We start from the raw sequence: 15,442 nt of genomic DNA, 5'->3' as shown, positions 1-15,442 counted from the left end.
ACAGCAGGAGATCCAGCTAGTACCTGGAGGTTGGCTTTCCTATCTCCAGGTGACAGAGATCAGTTCACCTGGAGCAAATGGCTGCTTTGCCAATTAGACTCTATGGCACTGAAGTCCCTCCCCTCTCCAATCCCCACCTCCTCAGGCTCCACCCCCAAAATCCCCAGGTATTTCTCAACCCAGAGCTGGTGTGAGGTTTTTTGTTGTCCTGCTAATACTTCAATAATTCCACGTACTCAGTGTTTGTCCAGAAGTACTCAAGAATTTATTGGATCATCACACAGAACATTTCAGCAAAACTCTCGGCTCCTGATACAACATCAAGGCGTTAATGAGCATACATTCCAGTCTAGTTTATAGCTTGTCAAGTCTCACTCCCCCCTCCAGGTGTCTTATCTCAAAGCATGGTTATATCAGTTTCTGCTGAGCTGTGTGAATCTCCACACACTCCCTCTACGCACACACAGCACCCCCTTCCCAACTCCTGCCTGGAGAGTTCACCACATTATTACGGTACAATCCTTTCTACATGATTTATATTATATACATTATGACAGGCATTGAGACAAACAATCCTGACAGCTGGCAACCATACTTATAACTATCCTTCATTTACAGATGTGGAACTCAGGAAGGATTTGAACTCAGGTCTTCCAGAGGCAGCTTGAAAACAACATACCTGCATGGCTTCCTAAGGACTATGGAAGGAATGAAGCTGGAGACTATTTTCTGCTTAATCATAATAAAGCTTGTCTGAGTACAAATCAGTTATCAATTCTTATTTACTGGGCAACCTCAACATGCGTGGCACTTTACAGACTTCAAGATGACAATTCCCTCAGCAACAGGAAAACCAGCAGTTTGAAATTTATGTACAGTAGATCCCTAGTTTCAGAGACAGTCATGTTGGTGTGCAGTAGAACAGCCAGAGTCTAGTAGCACCTTATAAACCAACAAGATTTTTTGCCCACGCAGTCCCCAGTCGCTGCAGGTTTCAGGAATGGGCTGTCTGTGAATTAAGCTGCACAACTATTGGGGATAAATCACATTATATGCAGGTACAAAAAAAAGCTACTATTTGGTCATAAACAACAGCTGTAATAAACAACCCTGAAATTGTATGGTATCTCCTGGTAGCAGATGTAAAGGCCCACTTCCTTGAGGGGCACTTCAGTGGGTTTTGTTCTGACAGAGTTGTATTTAGCCAAGGTATAAAAGTGGATGACTTAGCACCGGGGTTTTCCATTTACTTAGCATTGACTCACACCATTGGTTAACAAACCGCTCCTGGTACTGGCCAGTTCAGCTTTCCATCCTATCTGGAGATAAAGATATCTGTGCCACCTGCTGCGTGCACTCTTATGTGTATCACAGCTGCCAACTAACATTCATTGTTGAAGCTCTAGCACTAGTTGCTGGAAAGATGGTAGGAGTTAGAGAAAAGAGGGAGTCAAATAATAATGATTTAGGTTTGCTAAAAACCAGAACAATGATGCTAAGAACCATAATATGCCCTGATATGGATGGCCCAGGCTAGCCCTAACTCGTCAGATCTTAGAAGCTAAGCAGGACTTAGTATTTGGATGGGAGCTAAGCTAAGAAGCTTAGAAGCTAAGTATTTGGATGGGAGACTGCCGAGAAAGTCCAGGGTCGCTACGTAGAGGCAGGCAATGGCAAACCACCTCTGAACATCTCTTGGCTCTGAACATCTCCTGAACTGTTTCAACAATACAAAGGTCCCTTTATTTCACCTTCTTGGCTTATAACAACGGATGGATCTACTCTCCATGCAGTTGTCTAATCCACTTTTAAAGCCATCTAAACTGGCAGCTACATCCTATGGCAGTAGGATGTAGGTTTCCCAAGCACTGTGTGAAGTTAGCCATGTTAGGGTAGCCATGTTAATCTCCAGTAGAAGAGCTAGATTCAAGTCCAGTAGCATCTTAGAGACCAACAAGAGTTTCGGGGTATAAGCTCTCAAGAGTCAGAGCTCCCTTTGTAAGTTATGAGTTGGAATGGAGATTCCTGAGTCCTTATATCCCAGTAAGAAGGTGGGAGGGGTGTTGCAAAGAAAGGAGTCAGGATGAAAAGGTGCAACACAGACTATAATCAGCTTGATTGGAGCAGGGGGAAAATGCTTGGTGGTGGTGGAAAGTGTTGTCATGTCACAGCGGACTTATGGCAACCCTATATTTCTCAAGGCAAGAGACATTCAGAGGTGATTTGCCTTTGTCTGCCTCCGTGTAGCAGCCGTTAGACTTCCTTGGCAGCCTCCCATCCACGTACTAACCAGGGCTTACCCTGCTTAGCTTCCAAGATCTGACGAGACCAGGCTATCCAGGGCAGGGCGAGAAATGCTTAGGGGCAGAACGTTGGCATCTGTAGGGAGATAAGAATCTTATGTCCCTATTCAGCCCTGGTCCCCCCCCCATTTTTCTGAATTTGTGAATTAACTCAAGTTCAGCAATCTCATGTTATAATTCCCCTTGAAGCATCTCCACCTGTGTGAAGAAGTACTTTCTTCTGCCTTTCCGAAATGAACTGCTGATCAACTTCATTGGATGCCCCCAAGATCTAGTATTATGTGAGAGGGAGAATAATTTCTCTTTACCCACTGCCTAATTTTATAATTTTTAAATCATATCCTCCCTTAGTTATCTTTTGTTTAAACTGAAAGTCCCAAACCTATTTAGACTTCCTAGCAAAGACTGTCCTACCCTTGCAGGATAGTGTAATAACCTACCGATATTATATCCATACAATAATGAAACTGGGCAAGATGAGGAATTCTGAGTGAAATGGATTCTTTTAAAATAAGTTGTGAGCCATGATGTGTCACGTAGGAGGTTGTTGGAATCTGGAGAAGCCAGACATTTGTCTATAACTTATAAGAATACCTACAGCATGATTCTCACCATGAATAATGGCAGTACAACCTAACTCTATACACATTACAGAATTATTACGTTTATTATTAACAAATGCCTCAACGGTACACACCCCATGAAATGGTTTTGGCTGAACAAATCACACAGCCACCCTGAGAACAGTCTTATGTATCTGATAATGCAGGAAAATGAAAAACACTGTTGACTTGGTGATACACTGCTGATAAGTAAAACAAAGAGTATTTTTTTTAACCCTCAGTTGAGATTTCCCTTTTCACACAACAGCATCTGTGCAGCTTCTTCTCCAGTCCTATGAACACTCTGGGAACCATGTTGAAGATATTTGCAATTATAGCAGCTCTCATTGGTAAGTCTCCACGATACAGCAAATTAAAAGAACAGTGGATTTCTCTTTTCTGGGAGCCACGAGCAGTATATTTTTGGGTTCAGCAAAAGCCGAGGATGTGGTACCAAATCAGGTTACTTTGTAGATTTATAACACAACATTCCTTTTTAAAGATTATATAATATTTATTTTAAACTGTTGGAATTTGTCTCTAAGAACTGGAGTTTTCTGAATAAGGGGAAACCGGAGGCTTGAAAGATACCTCAACTAAGTCAGTGGGCGAAAACGCATGGTCGCTTTAGCCTCCTTTATTCCCTGTTTCAGCCAGGATTCTGCCAGGATCGAACACAGGTTTGGCGAAACGCATGCATTCGATCCTGGATGAATCCTGGCTGAAACAGGGAATAAAGGAGGCTAAAGCAACAGTGCGTTTTCACCCAGTGTGTCTTCAAAAATGGGGTGAAAGCTACAGGATCTCTCTGTCTGTCTGTCTGTCTGTCTGTCTGTCTGTCTGTCTGTCTGTCTGTCTGTTTATCAGTCCAACTCAGACGTCTGTCTATAAATAATGGCCAGGATTCAAACTGCCATGAAATCACTTCCATGGTCACAAGGTAGCTTTAGACTTGTTTTTCTCTAACAGCTGCCCCCACAGTGTCACAAGGAAAAGAGTTTCAAAAGTAGTTTGTGATATAGTATTGGCACCAGATGTTCGAAGAAAAAGCAAAAAAGTTACTGGGCAAGCATAAGGCAATAGAGAGAGAGAATAACGTACATGTGTAGTGATATTAATTAAACCCCCTTGCAGATGGCCTAGGCTAGCCTGATCTTGTCTAATCTTGGAGGCTAAACAGGGTCAGCCCTAGATAGTACTTGGATGGGAGACCACCAAGGAAGTCCAGGGTCGCTACACAGAAGTAGGCAATGGCAAACTTCTTCTGTTCATCTCTTGCCTTGAAAACCTTATGGGGTCACCATAAAACAGCTGCGACTTGACAGCATTTCCCATTAGCATTCATTAAACAGGAGTCTGGTAGCACCTTAAATGCTAATAATATTTATTTCAGCAAAAACTGTCTTGAATCAGATGAAGTGAGCCTCATGAAATGCTGGGCTCTGATTCATTAAAAATTTTGCTGTCATAAATTTTGTTTGTCTTTAATGTACTGTTGGACTCCTGTCCAATTTTGTCATAACAAACGAACATGACTGCTCTGGATTTATCATCGTTATTTATTATTGTCCCTATTGTTAACAATGTATTTTTAAAAAAAGATCTAATACATCATGGTAGGCTGTCAGAATACATAAAGAAGAAGAGTTGGTTTTTTATACCCTACTGTTCTCTACCTTTAAGGAATCTCAAAGCCTTCTCTTTCTCTCCCCACAACAGACACCTTGTGAGTGCGCGGCATTTCCTTCTGCCGTGCTAGTAGGGAGATTCAAAAAGATCTCATACTCAGAGAGATTATATTTATGCTTGATGGGGGACGAAAAAACTACGGAGCACATGCTTCTGAGATGTCCATATTATAAGGAGGCCAGATTAAAATATCTTCAGCCAGTGTTAGGTGGATTTCTCGATGAATCCGATGCGGCTAAATTGGAATATTTGCTGTCTGATAAAAACCACTGCGTATCCAGACAAGTAGCCAAACTCTGTCTTGGGCTGTGTAAGACATGGGGAAACGATACTAAAGTTGATGCAGAGTTTAAAGTGATTATGTTCAAGTGATTATGTTGCCACTTTTTTGTTGTATTGAATGATTGTTGTTTTAACGATGTTTTAACTCTGTAATACTGGTCAAAGACCACAATAAATTATTATAAGAGACACCTTGTGAGGTAGGTGGGGATGAGAGTGTTCGGAGAAAACTGTGACTGGCTCAAGGTCACCCAGCAGGCTTCATGTGGAGGAGCGGGTTTCAGGTAGCCGGCTCAAGGTTGACTCAGCCTTCCATCCTTCCGAGGTCGGTGAAATGAGTACCCAGCTTGCTGGGGTAAAGGCAAGATGACTGGGGAAGGCACTGGCAAAGCACCCCGTAAAACAAAGTCTGCCTAGTAAACGTCGGGATGTGACATCACCCCATGGATCAGGAATGACCCGGTGCTTGCACAGGGGACCTTTACCTTATCTATACTTGGTTACAGCCAGCTATGCATGCTTACTTGGAAGTAGGTTTCACTGAGTTCAGTGAGGTATACTCCTGCAGAAATGAGCATAGCGTAGAAGACTGCCTATCTAGTTCTTGGTTTAGGAAATTATGAGAGTCATCATAAACAACACACACAACTCTTGTGAATATCTTTGTGTGTGTTGTGTGTGAAGTTCCGTCAAGTCACAGCCGAGTCCTGCCAGTGGCCAGGGGGGCCTAGCAACCAGGCAGCCCTACAGCCCACTCATGGCAACCCCTGGTAGGGTTTTCAAGGCAAGAGACGCTCAGAGGTTGTTTGCTGTTGCCTGCATCTGTGTAGTGACCCTGGACTTCCTATGGTGGCCAAGTTCTAACCAGGTTCTAACCAAGGCTGACCCAGCTTAGCTTCTGAGATCTGATAAAATGGGGCTAGCTCCCCATCTAAACCAGTGCATTGATATATTTAAAAGAAGCAGTTTATTATTGTCTCCAGCAGCAGGCATTCAGCTGGCAAATTAGGTACTGGGAATGGGGAAGACTATACCAGGAAAAATTGAAAGCAGTAGGAAAAGAGGACAAGCCAGTATGACATGGATTTACCCTGTAAAGGAAGTCTCGTACCCTCAGTATGCAAGATCCAGTCAAGGCTGTTAATGATAGGATGTTTTGGAGGTCATTCATTCATAGGGTCACCCTAAGTCAGAAGCAAACTAACAGCACGTAACACAGACAGTGGGGAAGCCTGTGCGTACCTGAATTTACTATCCAAAACACTGGCTGAAGATAATAGAATATTACCGGAATGTCCCATGGCTTCCCCGCCGAATTTAAACTTCACCTAAACTCATTTTTGTTCAACACCCATCTTTCGAGCCCCACTCATCCTCTTTACCTGGTTTATCCCTTTCCTTAGTTGCCCTCCTCCTGGTTTGTTATGTCATTGTGTTGAATGTTGGAGTAAAAATAGGGAAAGACTGCTGTATCGAAAATAAAAAATTCAGACGAGAAACTGTTAATTCCTCAATGAAGGTTAAAAAATGCACTCCTTTTGGGCATTCTCCTAATCATGAAATTATTATGACAATTCATGTGGTCTAGATCCTGTTGCTGCTAAGTTGAGGGCAGGGAGCTTCTGTACAGCACTTACAGTCTACACTGGAAGTCTGTGCATTTTCTGATGGAATCATTGTATTACCAAGACTGTCTAATATTATTACAAGCATTAATTTCTGCAAAAAACAACAACAGTCCCGTCCCCCAAAAAAAGAATCAATGTTACTTAGATTCCTTACTAAAAAACCCATTCTGAGCCTGGCTTTGGCAGGGGGAGGGTGGGCTAGAAATGTAATAAAACAATAAAAATAAATTCAAACCCTCCTTTAAGCATTCCACATAAGTAAACAGAATAGCTACTTTCGAATTTATTAAGACCTCATCATCTGATGATGATGTTCGTGCTTTAACTTAATTGTGCATAAGTGTTTTCAAAACTGATGCATTAATCAGTTATGCAAATAAAGTGTACAGATATTGTTGAAGTGAGTTACATTGCTACTCATTACTGATTTATGTTTACAATAAACTGCCAAGGAAATGCCTAGAATTGGGACATCAAGAGCTGAGTCAGCAGGACAGTTATAATTCACAAATGGTAACTTTTTGCTTTGACCAGCCATTATCTATTTCAACACTTCGTGCTTTTGTGTGTGTGGCCCTGCTAGGGTTGCCATGTCACACCAGGCCACCAAAGGGAGATGGGGGGTAGGTAGGATCGCCAGGTCCCTGTTCACCACCAGCAGGAGGTTTTTTGGGCAGAGCCTGGGGAGACCGGGGTTTGGGGAGGGGAGGGTCTTCAATGCCATCGAGTCCAATGGCCAAAGCGGCCATTTTCTCCAGGTGAACTGATTTTTATTGGCTGGAGATCCGTTGTAATAGCAGGAGATCTCCAGCTAGTACCTGTAAGTTGGCAACTCTAGGGGTAGGGTTGCTAGATCTTGGTTGGGAACTCCTGGAGATTTGGGGATGGAGCCTGGGGTGGGCAGAGACCCCACTGGGGTACAAAGACATAGGGTCTACCTCCAAAGCATCCTTTTTCTCCAGGGGAACTGATCTCTGTACTCTGGAGATAAGCTGTAATTCCAGGGGATCCCCAGGCCCCACCTGGAGGCTGGCATCCCTAGGCTCTGAGTTTGTTACAGAATCTAAATAAATGAATAGCAAGTTGAAGAAACTATCATAATTATAGAAGCACAAAACCTGAGTCTTTGCATTCAGATTTACAAACCTCTGACCTTTTGGCTGCCAATAATTTCTAACTGAAATCCGTTTATTTCCTACTAACGGGCTGTGTGCTGTAATCAGCGCAAATACTACTTATGGAGCTGCATCCTGTTAGACCAGTGGTTCCCAACCTTTTTTTGACCAGGGACCACTAGGACTTTTTTGTTCGGTGCAGGGACCCCAAGGTTCAAAATAAAAATTCAGAGAATTTGAAAATAAACCTTAATTATAAGTGTTAGTTAAACATTAAACTTAGAATAATATTTGAATATATATTTTTATAATAGAGAAGTTTTAATTGAAAATATTAATTTATTATGGGTTTATAACTTTGTTTCGCGGACCTTAATTTAGTTCTCGCGGACTCCTGGGGGTCCATGGACCCCTGGTTGGGAACCAGTGTGTTAGACTGAATTGGCAACAGACTACACCAGGGATGGGGAACGTCCGGCCCGGGGGCCGCATACGGCCCCCGAGGACATTTTTAGTGGCCTTCGGGAGCTCCAGGGCCCAGCCGCAGAGGCGCAGCGCAGCGCGGCCCTCCCCGAGGGTGTTACTGGGGCCGCAGCGCCCTTTGGACCACCTCTCGTCGACTGTTGGTCGGCAAGAGGAGGGGGAGGGACGCTTCCCCCAAGGCTGCCCCCTACAGTCGCGGCATGCAGGAATGCCGCGGCACACTGTAAGCCCCTCACGCCGCCTGTCAAGCGGCAAGGGGGGGGAGAGGCCGGTGGCTACCGGCGGCGGAACATGCGCACGGGAGCTGATCGGGCTTGGAGGGCCTTTTGTGGACTTGGGGTGTGGGTGTGTGGGAAGGCATGGAGTCTGGGGCCCGGTCATGCGGGGCTGCATGTGCTGCCATGTGTATGTGTGTGCTGGGGGAGGAGGGAGTCTGAGGCCCGGATGTGTGGGGCCGGATTGTGAGGGGTGTGTGTGGGGGGGGAAGGCTTTTCTCTCTTCCTCTTTTTCTGTCACTCTTTCTCCTTTCTCCCCCTCTCTCCCTCGTCTCTTTCTTTGTCTGTCTCCTTCCGTCCTTTTCTCCCCCTCCATTTCTCTGTTTTCCTTCCTTCCTTCCTCCCTTCCTTCCCTGAGGATCGGCTGCGGGCTGCGCCCCCCTGGCGCCTCGTTTGCTCGGGGCCCACTGCTGGCTGCCCTCCCGTCTGGGAGGGGGGAGGGAGCAGGGGTGCCCTCCAGGCCTTCTCTGCATGGCCTCCCCTGTGGTTGCCAACCTCCAAGTGGTGGCTGGAGACCTGGAACCCCTAGCCTCTCCCCTCCCCCCATGCCAGGAGATCTACACCTGGTTATGGCCCCGAATGATGTTATAAATGAGCAAATGGCCCTTGGCAGGAAAAAAGTTCCCCACCCCTGGACTACACAATGGAATGACAAGCCACTGCAACATCTTTGAGAAAATGGCTTGGATCTGATCCTGATCCGTGACTAGAATCCACTTTGGTTTGTGCTGCCAGCAAGTTGGGCTGAAACGCTGGGGTGGAGCTGCCCCTGCACACCGTGTATAAGTTAAGGAGCAATCTAGAATATATATAGACATGTTTGGATCCAGCAACACACAAGCTGACATATAAACAGATCTAGTGCAGTTTCGCTTGTACACAATCTTGTGCAACCTTTCTCCCTATATAGAATGGGTCCCCAACGTGGTGTCTGTGGGTGCCATAGGGTTGCCAACCCCCAGGTACTAGCTGGAGATCTCCTGCTATTACAACTGATCTCCAGCTGATAGAGATCAGGTCCCTTGGAGAAAATGGCCGCTTTGCCAATTGGACTCTATGGCATTGAAGTCCCTCCCGTCCCCAAACCTGCCCTCTTCAGGCTCTGCCGGTTGAAAAGAGGGACCTAGCAACTCTAGGGTGCTATGGTGCTGCCAACACCTTCTCTGGTACCCACCAAATGTTTTCTTGAGAGTGGGCATGGCCAGGTGGGGCTTTTGCCCAGCAGGGACTCTGATTGACTTTCAAAAGTTACTTTGGCAGCAGCTGCCACCACAACACAAGGATCTTCACTGTGTGACTCAAGATAAGCTATGGCAGCCATTTGTAGCTGGTTCTGCCTTCTGTGGCAGTCATTTTGTGGCTGTGGCCACCACCCTGTGACAGAATTCCAAAGGGCCCCACAGGCTCATAAATAGGGTTGCCAGGTCCCTCTTCTCAACCAGCAGGAGATTTGGGGGCGGAGCCTGAGGAGGGTGAGGTTTAGGGAGGGGAGGGACTTCAATGCCATAGAGTTCAATTGCCAAAGCAGCCATTTTTCTCCAGGTGATCTGATCTCTATCGGCTAGAGATCAGTTGAATTAGCAGGAGATCTCCTGCTACTACCTGGCAGTTGGCAACCCTACTCATAAAGGTTGGGAACCCCTGCTGTATAGTATAGTGCCCCAAAATTGATCACACACAGTCTTGCAGAAGCATGGATATAATAAGTACAACTTAATGCAAGCTCTACCAAGGTCTTTTTCTTACATTTCTGCTTGCACAGGAGCTCTAGGGCACGCTGAAATTTTGGGTTAGATCTAAGCCATAAAGTGCATGTGCTTAATTCCTGTTATCGTTCCTTCCCCTTTTACGAGTGAAATGGAGCAAGGTGCATGAATGGGAATGAGGAATACATACTGGATTGTGCATTATATCATACACAGTAGAAGGTGAGGTCTTGATGCCTTTTGGCAGACACAGACTTTCCCCTGGCAATTGATGGAACCAGACCTATTGGATGGGTGGGTCCGAGTCACTGCCATTTTATTGGTTAGTTTGATGAGGGCACATGTTCGCCATTTAACAATGAATGGACTTAATATCTTGCTTTCAGTGGTCTCTTCTGGAAAACAAGAAACTCTAAGGCCAAGTAAGACAAATTGTGCATTAACTCCATGGTTGTTAGTAGCCCTTGGTTGATCCTCTATCCTTCCACTTTTATTTTCCACAGGGCCTCTGAGGTGTGCGGTTGTGACTGTTCCAGAGAAGGCTGTGAACACAACAGTTGGTGGGAATATCACTCTCCTCTGCACATACAGAACAGAGATGGATTCATCTAACCTGTTTATCCAGTGGACATTTTACAGTGCCCAAGAGAGAGAAAAAGATGTGGTAAGAGTGGCGTTGAACATTTAATAAATGTTTGTTGCCTAACAATGACTGGTAGGAACTCCAAATATTATTCTGAAGTATTTCTTGGAAATGTCCAACTATCAAAAAGAACTTGTGGATAATACTATGAAAATCATATGCATTTTTCTTAGGGTGGTCTATTCCCACCAACAAGTTCTTCCCCAATCAACAGGAAAATCTGCTGAAGTTAGATAAACACTTTTCTTGAAATAAGCAACTCCTGTTTTTATGGTGCTGCTAGCTAAATTATGATAAGATACCACTAAAAAAATATTTCTGTATATTTATATTCTTCCTGACCCCAAGGTTCCAAAAATCTTACCTAAATAGCGCAACTTGATGTAATGAAAAGAAAGGAAAAGGAACAAAGAACTATTAGTTTCCTCCTAAACATTCCATACATTTCGCCAGATGATCATGTGTGCTTTGGGTTGCCGTGGGTTAAACACACACCGTTGTGATGGATTTCTTCTGGGGAAGAAGGAGGAAAAGCTCTTTCCTCGGGTCATGCATATCTGGAAGAAGACCCTTTCAAGTAACTCCTAGGAGCAAGGGGGAAGCAAAATTCCCGCAGCTATGGGTTCCGTGTGTGTGTGTGTGTGTGTGTAAAGTGCCTTCAAGTCGCAGCCGACTTATGGCGACCCCTTTTGGGGTTTTCATGGCAAGAGACTAACAGTTTGCCAGTGCCTTCCTCTGCACAGCAACTCTGGTATTCCTTGGTGGTCTCCCATCCAAATGCTAACCAGGGCTGACCCTGCTTAGCTTCTGAGATCTGATGAGATCAGGCTAGCCTGGGCCATCCAGGTCAGGGCATGGGTTCACTACCCCACAATAACTCATTGTGGGAAAGGGGAAGTCAGACAAAGTCCCAGCAGCAGTTAATCCTCTGGCTGGTATGAGGGGCAAGGCTATCCTTTCCCTCATTCGTGTAGCCAAATGATAAAGACTGTTCTACATATTGCACATAGGATTGCTAGGCCCTGTATGGCAACCAGCAGGGGATGGAGGTGGGCGGGGAAATGGGGGAGCAGCCATCTACGGCAGCATGATGTCACTTCCAGAGGAAAAACCCAAGTGATGTTACGCCTCTCTAGGAATTGCTGGAAACACTATGGTGAAAAATAGAGTTTTCGGCAATTCCTTTAGAGGACTGACGTCACTTCTGGGTTTTCCTTGGAAGTGAAGTCACTCCATTGGCCCAATGGCCATTTGTTTTTTCTTCCACGTTGAGAAGCAGCAAGAAATGAAAGGCATGGGATCCCCCACCCCCGCCAGGGGACTGGGAACCCTAATTCTGCTTTCAGGTTCTCAGTTGTATTGCCAGGACCAGGGCCAAAGAATTCTATGTGTGATTCTTTTGTTTGTCTTTTACAGGTTTTAAGAACCTATTAATTTATGTTTAGTTGAATTAAACCAAACATCATTTCCAAATAATGTCCACTAATTCGGAAGCAAACAAGAATCGAGCAACGAAGGGCAAACAAAACCAATGGGAGGAATATTTACATTTAACTAAACTTAAGCAAAATCCATTTTAATAATTATATTCATTAGTTTCCTATGAAATAATTTAAGTATCCCAAAACGGTCTGTTGTTGATCTGAAAGTTACCGTTCTTCAACAAAGGAATTCTAAAGTGAGACTGCTGCATGGCCTGCTGAATTCACATTCATTCATAGGTTTAAAAGTATTCAGCAAAGAAAAAACAGTCAATTTATTTATCCTCCACTACAGATGTTTACTGAACTTAACACGGAGAGACTGTAATCCTGTTTACAAGGGTCATCTGGCTATAGCGAAAGATCTCCTACCCTTTTCCTACCCTGTTGCTGCCGCTCGATATGGCAGCAAAAGAAAAATGGGTGGGCAGACTAGTGGCAGCCAATGAATCCCCCCTAAACATTATGGTAAAACCATAGAGTCCCCCTCCCACTCATTACCAGCCACTGGTATCTTAGTGATGTAGGTTAGGCTGAGAGTGTGTGACTGGCCCAAGGTCACCCAGCAAGCTTCCATGGCAGGATGAGGATTCATACTTGGGTCTCCCAGATCCTAGTCTGACAATCTAACTATTATATCACATTATATCACACAATAGATTAATTGTGTGAACAGTTTCAAGTATGGACCTTAAGATTTAAAGCATGTAAATTGTCATGGGTTTTGTGTGAAAATACGAAGTCACATTAAGCTCTTAGACCAGCACATTTCTACTCAAATGCCGCAGGCCCTGTGCCAGCATATGGATGAAAGGTCCACCAGGCACTGTCAAAAGATGGTATATGTGGTAGATAACCGGGGAAGATGTAGCTGGAGACACAAGGTAAGAAAACGTCCTCTTCCAAAAGGACAACATTTTGCTTTGACATCTAGCAGTGCTGTTGATGGTTCCTATGCAAGTTTCTGGAGAAAAGTTTCACCAAAGTCCCCTCTTAACTCTATCTCAGATTACAGCTAATTTTCTTTATCTCCTAATGGGCGCCAGAAATAACTAAGCCTGCTCCTATCTACATAGCTCCACCCTTTCCTTGGGCAACAGTTCTAGTCTTGACAATGGGGCTTCTTATCAGTAAATAAGGTTGCCTGCTATTACGACTGCTCTCCAGACAATAGAGATCAGTTCCCCTGGAAGAAAATAGCATGTGCCCTTTTCCCAAACACTTGAATTTTAAAACATACCCACCAACCATGTAAGTATGTGCCTGCTTCAAAGCATCCTTCCACCACAGTCCATTTCCTGAAATGTGTATGTCTGCTGCGATATTTAGCATAGCGCCAAATTGGGGAGTGTCATAGAGCCGGCTACTTACTGCAGCCCCCCAACCCTAGCCACCCTTGGTATGCAATTACCACCCCGGACCCTTATCCTATGATGACCTTAGCATACAATTAAACACGTGGAGACAGTAGCTGGAATGGAAATGGCCACAACTTTATTGGTTACAGCATCAGGCATTGGTGTTGCATAGGGGCTGGATCCAAGGCATCGGCCAGACCCGCCTGCCGACCAACGCTTCCTACTCCCACCGCGCCTGCTGGGAGTAGCCTAGGGTTGCCAACTGCCAGGTAGTAGCAGGAGATCTCCTGCTAATTCATCTGCTCTCCAGCCGATAGAGATCAGATCACCTGGAGAAAAATGGCCGCTTTGGCAATTGAACTCTATGGCATTGAAGTCCCTCCCCAAACCCCGCCCTCTTCAGGCCCCGCCCCCACAATCTCCCGCCGGTTGAGAAGAGGGACCTGGCAACCCTAGAGTCGCCTGAGATGGCTGCCTTCCCCCCCAAAATGGATTCGGACCCATGCCCAAACCGCCAAAAGTTGTGACGAATTAACACGAAGTTGACATAACAACCAAACAGCCCAAGTATAGGGAGTGCGGGCGGCACAAATTAGGAAGCAGACTCAACTGGGCGATGGGGACGGCTTCTTAAATGCCTAGCTGGAGGAGCCGAGTGTAAAAGCTCAGGTCTGAGCCTGCCTGCCGGCCCCATCCCTATTGAGCCAAGGCCTGATTGGTCCATTTGAAATATAGGGTAGGCCAGGAAGGTATGCAGCAGGGCAGGAAAAGTTCCAGCTGGAGTTAGAAATGCTATGGCTCCTTCTCCAGCTTCCCCACCAGCAGCCGTTTTGTGGCAGTATGCTGGCTGCCCAGCTGAGCCCCCGCCTCACTGGACAAGCCCCTGAACCTTGTGCCAGCTCCCAACCCTCCGCTGCGCATGCCAGAAAACTGGTCTTGTAGGTAAGTCTGAGCCATGCTTTACTGGGCAACTGAAAACCACCACAGGCTCCTAGCAAAAGACTTCATGTGCCCTCCTCGTTTATAGAAGAAAAAGAGAGTAAAAGACAGATGAGGGAAGGAAGTATCCTTGATGCAACAGTGGGGGAAATTCTCTCTAGCAATCCATAACTGCTCACTTTAACCATTTGCAACACTGGAAAACCTAGCCAGGTCTCTTTTCCTGCAGGAGAGCACTCAGCTATGATTTCAAGGTGAGCAATTTAGTGATTATGGATTCTTAGAAGTGGCTTTGGCTACTGCTAAATCCCCAAGATTAGAGGTATCATGCTGGATGGGAAGAACCTGAGGTAGATGGCTGGTCTTGGAGAAGTCACAGAACAACCTGGGCCCAGGGAATTTTGTATCCTCAGACTCCCCCCTCCCACCCCAGTTTAGCATTTGTGGTTAATTGGGGTTCAATATGAAAAACTGAGACATTAGCGAAAAGTTAACTTTCATATTAACTCATAAATATTTATTGGGGACATCTGACCAATGTCCAGCATGGTGAAACGGTTAGAGTGTTGGATTAGGATCTAGAAGACCCAGGTTTTAATTCCCACTTTGCCATGGAAACTCGTTGGGTAACCTTGGGCCTGTCACACACTCCCAGCCTAACCTACCAGGATTGTTGTGAGGATAAAATGGAGGAGAGGAGAATGATGTGAGCCGCTATGGGTATCCATTGGGGAGAAAGGTGGAGTAGACTTGCTTCCGAATTTAGCATCTCCCCCATTTTTTTCATACCGAGAGTCTTGGCTTCTTGTGTTTCTTTGAACAAAATATTATATAGTGATATAGTTCTCATTACCCATGTTTTCAGCTTTCTGTAGCATCTTTCCAAAATCCACTAATAATCTAGTAATCTGCAATTGAAATAAATAATTTCCCCTCAT

The 15,442-nt window shown here is 45.2% G+C and overlaps 1 protein-coding gene across 1 annotated transcript in view; it reads left to right on the top strand.

Annotated features, from left to right (window-relative positions):
- Window positions 1-3,218: 3,218 nt before the first annotated feature.
- Window positions 3,219-15,442, top strand: part of LOC130485807 (V-set and immunoglobulin domain-containing protein 1-like) — a 31,145-nt gene continuing 18,921 nt past the window's right edge. The window contains exons 1-2 of the mRNA XM_056858953.1: window positions 3,219-3,255; window positions 10,587-10,747. Coding sequence (XP_056714931.1) covers window positions 3,219-3,255; window positions 10,587-10,747 — 198 coding nt within the window. The remainder of the gene's footprint in view (window positions 3,256-10,586; window positions 10,748-15,442) is intronic.

Source organism: Euleptes europaea, chromosome 13, assembly GCF_029931775.1.
Source record: "Euleptes europaea isolate rEulEur1 chromosome 13, rEulEur1.hap1, whole genome shotgun sequence".
NCBI lineage: Eukaryota > Metazoa > Chordata > Lepidosauria > Squamata > Sphaerodactylidae > Euleptes > Euleptes europaea.
Note: the sequence above shows the minus strand (reverse complement) of the source record. Positions and strands in the feature narration are given on the sequence as shown.